The 8,682-nt window shown below is 64.1% G+C and overlaps 1 protein-coding gene across 3 annotated transcripts; it reads left to right on the top strand.

The window, feature by feature from the left end:
* Positions 1–118: 118 nt before the first annotated feature.
* On the top strand, positions 119–8,096 carry STXBP2 (syntaxin binding protein 2). 3 transcript variants are annotated; one of them, XM_039251626.1, is made up of 19 exons: positions 119–140; positions 1,737–1,786; positions 2,067–2,148; positions 2,664–2,740; positions 2,907–2,985; positions 3,058–3,161; positions 3,381–3,529; positions 3,722–3,806; positions 3,894–4,024; positions 4,111–4,218; positions 4,490–4,547; positions 4,649–4,714; positions 4,864–4,944; positions 5,304–5,442; positions 5,957–6,066; positions 6,788–6,883; positions 7,310–7,395; positions 7,509–7,666; positions 7,961–8,096. In XM_039251626.1, the coding sequence occupies exons 1-19, from the start codon at positions 134–136 to the stop codon at positions 8,044–8,046; spliced, it is 1,752 nt and encodes a 583-aa protein (XP_039107557.1). In that variant the 5' UTR covers positions 119–133; the 3' UTR covers positions 8,047–8,096. The 3 variants fall into 3 exon arrangements, with proteins under 3 accessions (XP_039107557.1, XP_039107556.1, XP_039107558.1); XM_039251625.1 differs by lacking the exon at positions 119–140 and adding an exon at positions 483–546; XM_039251627.1 differs by lacking the exon at positions 119–140 and adding an exon at positions 503–550.
* The last annotated feature ends 586 nt before the right edge of the window (positions 8,097–8,682 follow it).

Genomic DNA, 8,682 nt, shown 5'->3' with positions numbered 1-8,682 from the left:
CTCCCCGTCAGGGTTTCTGAGGAGACTGGGTGAGAATCTGGCATGGGTCCTTGGCACACAGTAGGTGCTGGCTTAGCCTCAAGCCTCCGTCCAGGCCTCCTCCTGACAGCCTGCTGCTGCTGCTCTCCGGGAAATGGAAGGTAAGTGGGTCACAGTCTTATGGCCCTGCGGCGCCGGAAGGGGCAAGCGCATCCGTCAACCACGGAGAAACTTCTGGCAGGCCGGGGGCTGCGTCTGCGCCCCTGCCATCCCGTTCTCTCGCTGCACACAAGCCAGGAAGGTGCGTCTGAGCTCATGTCTGTGTGTGTCGTCGGGGTGTGCCCCCTCTAGCGCCTTCACACTCGTCTGCGTGACACACCTGCCGGCTCCGCAAGGTACACACCTTCCTCGTCGAGAACCGAAGAGGGGCGGGGCCGGCCCAGCAGGGCGGGGTCCACGTGGGTGACGCGCGGGGCCACGCCCCCACCTTGGGACAGACCCGGAAGCGGCGGTGGCGCCCCTGGGGGAAGATGGCGCCCTCGGGGCTGAAGGCGGTGGTGGGGGAAAGTGAGTGCGTCTGCTGGGGGCTGGGGGCCGGGGGCCAGGGGTGCACGGACCCTGGGGCTCAGGCTGCGGGGGCCGGGCGGCCGGGCTGGGCGTCGAGCACCTGATCCTCGAGGGGGCGGGCGGGAACTTGGCCTTGCTGGGCGTCCCGGCTCTCCCGTGCCGGAGGGGAACAAAGTTGAGAGGCTGGACTCCGGGGACCCAAGGAGATCGGGCTAGGGGTAGCGTAGACAGGCACTAGGGCTCGCATTCCTGGACCCCTAGGGTGCCAGCAGAGACTGGCACCGCTGGACGCCCAGACTGCCGCGTCTCTGCGCTTGGCAAAGTCCGGGGGGCTGCCCTCCCGGACTGGGGCCGGGCTGGGTGCGCTGGTCAACGACCCCAGGTGGTGTGAGAGCTCAGGGTATGTGGTCAGGCCTATATCCAGGCCCAGGGGACGCCTTCCTTCTTGCGGGGTCCCCCACGATCCTCAGGCAGCGTGAGGACTTGGGCGACTGGGCCGCGTAGGTCCCGGCTCTTGGGAGAGGGGTGGAGGTTGTCCCCTCCCCCACCTCGGGTAGTTCCGGCTTCAGCACCTCCTTCCTGCTCCTTCCGCCCTGTGGGGCCTGATAACAGTGGACAAGACACTGGGCAGGCAGGGCTGCCTAGTCCCTCCTCCCTCTTCCTCCCCGTCCACCCCCCCCCCCCACTCGCTGGGCAGGGCAGACTCAAACCCCAGTACCGCAACCAAAAACGGAGCCTTCTACACAGGGGTTAATGCGGAGAGGGGAAACCACTGGTCCCATTTTACAGATGAGGAAGCTGAGGCTGCAGGTGGGGCGATGGGATGATCGCAGCTAGGCCCGCCTCCGAGCAGGGAGCCTGGCGTTCTTCAGGGACACTGATGGAGGGAGAGTGGGGGTCTGGCTGGAGAACTCGAGGTTGCCGATGGGGAGGCGAGATCCCTGCTCTGGAGGGAGGTAGACCTGTATGTGAGCCCTGGCTTCTCAGTTATTTGTTCATCTGACGCATATTTATCGAGTGGCCACTTAGCCACTTAGGGCTGAGAGTGCTTCACATGTTTCCCTGGCTGTAAATTGGGGGTGACACCTGGGGTGGTGAAAATGGAGGCCCAGCCCTGCTGCCCAGAAGGCTTGCGGGCGGGGCGAGGCCAGAGAATCCAGCGTCCTGAGCCCACCCTACCTCCCCTGCAGAAATTCTGAACGGAGTTATCCGGAGTGTCAAAAAGGATGGGGAGTGGAAGGTACGCGGTTGGCAGAATGCCTTGTCCTGACCCATGTGTGGGGGGCTGAATGGGGGACCCACAAGAACTCCTGGAGGAGGCTGCTGGTCCATGGAGTGGGGTCCAGTGCGGGGTCCTGGGACAGGGTGGCGTCGGGTGGGGGGTCCTGGGTCCTCCCAGCCAGCCAGCTCTTGCAGCGGTCAGTCCTGCTCACACCACTCCAGCCCCACCTCGGGGGCGGTGGCAGCCTCTCCTGCCCGCTCCTCTGTCCGTCAGCCCCTCTGTCCATCTATCCTGACAGGTTCTCATCATGGACCACCCGAGCATGCGCATTTTGTCCTCTTGCTGCAAGATGTCAGACTTCCTGGCCGAGGGCATTACTAGTGAGTGGACACCCCCACCCCGTGCCGCCCAGATGGGCCCTAAGTCTTGGATCTCCTAAAATTGTCCCGAGCTCCCAGGTGTGCAGCCCCCTACCCCTAACAGCCCTTCCCTTTCCTGAGCGTGGCCGCCTCTGGCAGGCAGACCCCCTCCCCACCCAGTGCAGGGCTCCCCAGTTGCGATTCCTAAGGGGTCTGCCTCCCTGACTTTGCAACCCCTGTGCGTAGAACCCCATGTAGGACCCCAAGGGTGAACTCAGTGTGAGCCCCCTGGAGGGTGTAACTTTCTATGGGGGACCCCCAGGGAGCATGGCCATGAACTGAAAGGTGCACAACCCTGCCCAGTAACTCAGCTGTGTGACCCATGGGCAGGTACCACCCCCTTAAGTGCCCGAGGGAGTACAGCTCCCCCTGCCCTCTCGCCCAAGGGTCCCACTCTCCTGAGTCCCAGATGCTCCGTGTGAGCCCTGGCCCCAATGCCACCTACGTATGTATGTCCCTTTCTCTGTTCCTACTAGTTGTCGAAGACATTAACAAACGGCGAGAACCCATTCCCAGTTTGGAGGCCATTTATTTGCTCAGCCCCACAGAGAAGGTGCCTATGTGAGCTAGCGTGTGTATGTGTGTGTGTGTGTGTGCGCGCGCGCACATGCCTCTGTGCATGTGTGCATATGTTGGGGGACAGGCAGTGGCTGGGGGGGGAGCCGGGGGAGGGGTCTGGAGGGCAGAGCCAGGCTTGGACAGTGTTCTGCCTTCCCCAGTCAGTGCAGGCCCTGATAGCAGACTTCCGGGGGACCCCGACGTTCACCTACAAAGCAGCACACGTCTTCTTCACCGACAGTGAGTGCAGCAGGCTGGGGGGTCAGGGCGTGGAGGCCGCTCTGGCCTGACGCCCCCTCTTGCTCACCCCAGCCTGCCCGGAGCCCCTGTTCAGTGAGCTGGGCCGCTCCCGTCTGGCAAAGGTGGTGAAGACGCTGAAGGAGATCTACCTGGCCTTCCTCCCCTATGAGGCCCAGGTATAGCCCAGGCGAATCCAGGGGACCTACCTGCCCACAGGGGAGGGGCTGCCTATTTCTCCACCTCCTGCAGGCGTTAGAAGCGCCCTGCGTGCCTGGCGCCACCCCCCACCATTAGCAGAGCAGGGAAGCCGAAGCCGCAGGGAGCTGCGGGGCGGGAGGCTGCTCGCCGGCCAGGTGTCCACCCACAGGGGCGCCCTGGCTCCCGTTCCCTCGCAGGTGTTCTCCCTGGACGCCCCCCACAGCACCTACAACCTCTACTGCCCCTTCCGCGTGGGTGAGCGGGCACGGCAGATCGAGGCCCTGGCCCAGCAGATTGCCACGCTGTGCGCCACGCTGCAGGAGTACCCGGCCATCCGCTACCGCAAGTGGGGACCCCAGCCCGATGCCACCCCCGACCCTGCCCCCAGCCCGCATGCAGCCTTGAACCTTACTTTTGACCCCTGCCCTGGCCCTCAGCCTGATCCCGACTCCCTTCCCTCACCCCATTGTTGACCTGCAGCGTGTGCCCCGCCCTTCCCAAACCCAGGCCCCCATGTCTGCCACCCCCCCCCCCCCAGGGGCCCAGAGGACACAGCCCAGCTGGCCCACGCCGTCCTGGCCAAGCTGAATGCCTTCAAGGCAGACACTCCCAGTCTGGGCGAGGTGAGGGGGCCTGCTGGGGAAGTGTGGGTGAGCCTCAGCCAAGGACGGGGCCAGCGTCCTCATCCCTGCCACCGGCTCCTCCCCCAGGGCCCTGAAAAAACCCGCTCACAGCTCCTAATCTTGGACCGGGCAGCGGACCCTGTGTCCCCACTGCTGCATGAGCTTACATTCCAGGCCATGGCCTATGACCTGCTGGACATCGAACAGGACACGTACAGGTGGGCGGACCCCTTCTCTCCCCCCCCCCATCACCTCCCGGGTCCCTGGCCCTCAGCTAGCCGCCCTGACCCGCTGTCTCCCGCAGGTACGAGACCACGGGGCTGAGTGAAGCCCGCGAGAAGGCCGTGCTGCTGGATGAAGACGATGACCTGTGGGTGGAGCTTCGGCACATGCACATCGCGGACGTGTCCAAGTGCGTGCTCAGGGCGGGCGCCAAGGGTGTGGGCCGCTCTGTACTCTGCTCCCCGTGCCCGTCCCCACTCCCGTCCCTCCTCCCCCATCGCGGGCCAGGTGCTGGTGAGCCCCCCTCTATAAGCCACCGCCCTCAACCGAAGCCCTCAACGTGGGCCGGCACATGGTTCCCATTCCCCAGCTGTGTCACCCCCACCCCAACCCCCTACTGCGGTCAAACCACAGTCTTGGCGCCAGCCCCCAGCCCCATCCCTGCTCGCTCTCTCCGCCAGGAGGGTCACGGAGCTTCTGAAGACGTTCTGTGAGAGCAAGAGGCTGACCACCGACAAGGTAGCGGCGGGCTGCATCAGGACGGGGCCCCGCCCTGTTTGCAGAGCTGGAGTGGGACCCGGGGTGGGCAGGGCGGGGCCTCACGGCCTCCCTGTCCCCAGGCCAACATCAAAGACCTGTCCCACATCCTGAAAAAGATGCCTCAGTACCAGAAGGAGCTGAACAAGGTGAGCATCAGCGGGGAACCTGGCCCCTCCCCCTCCCCCTCCGGGTCCCCCTCCCCCTCCCCCATCCTTCCCCCACCGACCCCCCCCCCCCGGGCTCAGACTCAGCGTCTGTTACCCCACCTCCCACCTCCCCACCCTCCGCCCCGCAGTATTCTACGCACCTGCATTTAGCCGACGACTGCATGAAGCACTTCAAGGGTTCCGTGGAGAAGCTGTGCGGTGTGGAACAGGTGGGGGTGGGCCTGGGGCAGGGGCGGGGCCTCGGAGAGGCGGGCCTGTGGGGAGGGGGCTGGGTCTGCAGGGGAGGAGCCTTGTCGGGGTGTGGCCCGAGAGGGGTGGGCCCCGTGCAGAGGCCGTCCTGATGCAGGGGTGTGGTCTACGGGGTGGGCAGGTGCATAGAGAGGTAGGGCCCTGGGTTGGGGCCCGTGGAGAGGTGGGGCCGTGTGAGGGGCGGGACCTGTTGATGGACAGGGATGAAACCTTTGGAGACCGGCAGTAGGATGGATGAAGCGGGTCCCTAAGGTGCTGCCGAGGACCCTGCGGGTGTCCCAGCCCTGGCCTCTTCCTTCCTTCCCCCCCTGCCCCGCAGGACTTGGCCATGGGCTCCGATGCCGAGGGTGAGAAGATCAAGGACGCCATGAAGCTGATCGTGCCCGTGCTGCTGGACGCCGCGGTGCCAGCCTATGACAAGATCCGGGTCCTGTTGCTGTACATCCTTCTCCGGAATGGTGGGTGGGGACCGCCTCTGGATACCCCCGTTCGCTGGGGTCTGCAATGATCATGGGATTCTCTCTACCCTATCATTTCCTTGACCTTGGGCCGCTTCCACTCCCCAAGCACACGGACCCCACAGATATGCCTCTCCGCCCTGGGAACCCCCCTCCATTGACCTGGGGGAACTTTCATCGACACGAAGGCTCCATTGACATAGAGACCCCCAAATCTATGACTCCTCCAAACTTAGCCCCCTCAACGAATTCCAGAGCTTCCCCCGTCTCTCCCCTCTGGAGTCTCCATCCAGAATTCGGGGATCCTCTTAGCACCCGCCCGAGTGGCTCCCTTGGTCCTCACGACACCCCCCCCCCAATTGCAGGATGCCCCCATCGCAATCTGGGGACCTCCTTTCACCACCACCTAGGAATCCCATGGCCACTTTCTGTCCCCCATGCGCTCTCCAAGCCGGCCCCCCTCATGAGAATCCCGTCCACAGGAGCCCACCCCCCCCCCATTCTTTTCCTCCAGGAGTGAGTGAGGAGAATCTGGCCAAGCTGATCCAGCATGCCAACGTGCAGGCACACAGCAGCCTCATCCGGAACCTGGAGCTGCTGGGAGGCACGGTCACCAACCCCGGGGTATGCTGGGAGCAGCCTGTGGGTCAGAGACCCGGCGGAAGGCACATGTGGGCGTAGGGAGGGTGCCCTTGGGTCACATGATAAGCAGGGTGGCGAGGTGTAGTCAGCCGTGGTCCTGGCGATGGGGTGGGGTGGGGGCATGGCCTGAGGCCCCGCTGGGCAGAAAGCAAGGTCAGGAGCATTGGGATCAGGGCACACGGTCGACCCTGGGCTCCTGAAGGTCTTGGATGGCCTCCCACCCAAAACACACACTCAGCAGTCTCCTGTCTCAGCCGCTCCGGCCTCCCTCTCACCCTCTGTGTCCCACTTCCCCTGACCCTGCCTCCGCTGCTGGGGCGGCCCTCATGTCCCCCTCACCTGTCCCTCATCTCTCTCCCAGCCCCTGTCTATCGCCCTGTCTCCCACCTCCCAGCCCCCCTGTTTTCTCTATGCGTTTCCACCTTCCTCTCCTTGCCCTGGTCTTTCTCTCTGCCCCATCGCTGGGTCTCATTTCTCTCCGTCTCATTTTTTTCTCTCCTCTGCCTCTCCTGTCTTCTTCCCTCTTTCTCCGTCTCCCCCTCCCTGCCCCTTTCTCTCTCTTTCTTCCCTCCATCTCTCTGCTCCTCTGTGCCATTTCTGCAATCTTTTTCTACAACCCTCTCCCCAAGCTGGAGGAGCCCCCAGCCCCATGTGTGACCCGCCTCCCTCTCCCCCATCCTCCGTCCCACCCGCCCGCCTGTAGGGCTCTGGGACCTCAAGTCGGCTAGAGCGGAGGGAGCGCTTGGAGGCCACCTATCAGTTATCCCGCTGGACCCCAGTCATCAAGGACGTGATGGAGGTACCGCTGGGGGGGCCTGACCTCCCCCGACCCCCCCCCCCCCAAGGCTCTGCCCGGCACCAGGCTGTAGCTCAGTTCTCTTCATGTCACGGTGCTAAGCCTCAGGGCTTAAGGGAAAATCCCTCATTATGGGCATCCCTCCGGCATCCGATCTGCGCCGCCGAGGGGTGTCCTAAGCCTACATCCAAATAATTGGGACCAGAGGGGCACCTCATTGGGGAGCCTTGTTTCCTGTGCAACCACTGGCTCCTTCCTCTGTCCCCTTCTGCTCTCTTCCCCTGCTCCCCCTTCACCCTCCCCACCATCCGCCCCTGCCCATCCTGGGGGCACAAAACAGCAAGGGCAACACACCCAGGGGATGGGGCTCCAGACCCCAGGCCCCACCCCCTGAGGCTCCTCTCCGAAGCCTCCCTCTGTGGCCCCCAGGACGCCGTGGAGGACCGGCTAGACAGAAAGCTGTGGCCCTTTGTGTCTGACCCTGCCCCCACATCCAGCTCCCAGGCTGCGGTCAGGTGAGGGTCCCAGGGGACACCCCCGCCCCCTGCCCGTGTTAGGTGAGGGCTGTGAGGGTGGGCGGAGCATCTTCTGCCTGGAGACTGATCTCTGCCCTCCTCCCCCTGCACAGTGCCCGCTTCGGCCACTGGCACAAGAACAAGGCTGGTGTGGAGGCGCGGGCGGGGCCCCGGCTCATCGTCTATGTCATGGGCGGCGTGGCCATGTCGGAGATGAGGGCCGCCTATGAGGTGACCAGGGCCACTGATGGCAAGTGGGAGGTGCTCATTGGTGAGTAGCTGGGACTGGGTCCCTGGGTGTTGGGGGTGGACTCCTAGATGCTTTGGGGTTTGCCAGTTGGGTCCCCAAAGCCCGGAGCCCATGCAGGACTTGAATCTGCCTGTCTCCCGAGTTTCCTGGGGGGCTGGTGCCGGGGCTGGGGTTCCCAGGGAAGGAGTCCCTTGGGGGGTAGACCCCTGGGTTTCTAAGAACTCCTGAGTCCTCGGAGTCAGAGCCTGCCGTCCCAAGGACCTCGGCTGGAGGTCCTGAGACAGTGCCCCTCCCCAACCCTCCCTTACCGTCCAGGCTCCTCGCACATCCTCACCCCAGCCCGCTTTCTGGATGACCTCAAGACGCTGGACCAGAAGCTGGAAGACATTGCCCTGCCCTGACCCGCTCCCCCTCCCCTTCCAGATAAATAAAGGCCTCCCTTCTCTCTGCCGGCCAGCACCCCCCTCGCCTTCTTTCTGAGGGAGCTGTACCGGGCCAGCCTCTGGTGGGCCCGCCTCCCTGACCTCTGACCTGGGTCTCAGGACCCACTCATGCTGCCAGGCTGCATCTTAAGCCGAGGCGAAGAGGTTAAAAATTAGGTTTGGTTTGAACACCGGCTGCTTGGCCAACTTCCTGGCTTCTCCATGCTTCCAACAGTCAGGGCCAGTAATGGAGCTTTGCAGAGGAGGTAAGAGATGGTGGCAGAAAGCTGATGGCATGACAGCATGACAGCTGGCACTAGAGTCATCTTGGCTGCTCTGATGGGACTCTTAGTGTTACTAAGCAGACTGGACCCTGGATGCCGCCCCCCACCCCAGGCACTGTCCTCATGGGACCATGGGAGCCAAACCAGGCTTGGGGTCTTCCCCAGCGCCCGGGGGCAGAGTCGGCCATGCCTGCTTCCCACCCCAGAGAGTTAGAACGCTGTTGCTTAAGCTCCTCCCCCCCAGGCTGTTCAGAGGGCACACGAGGCAAGTCTGGAGGCCGGAAGTCCAAGATCAAGGTGTCGGCTGCAGCCTCTCACCTTGGCAAGTAGA

This window comes from Hyaena hyaena, unplaced genomic scaffold (genome assembly GCF_003009895.1).
Source record: "Hyaena hyaena isolate Hyena2069 unplaced genomic scaffold, ASM300989v1 scaffold_396, whole genome shotgun sequence".
Lineage (NCBI taxonomy): Eukaryota > Metazoa > Chordata > Mammalia > Carnivora > Hyaenidae > Hyaena > Hyaena hyaena.
The sequence above is the reverse complement of the archived record's forward strand: the minus strand, read 5'-3'. Positions and strand labels throughout refer to the sequence as shown.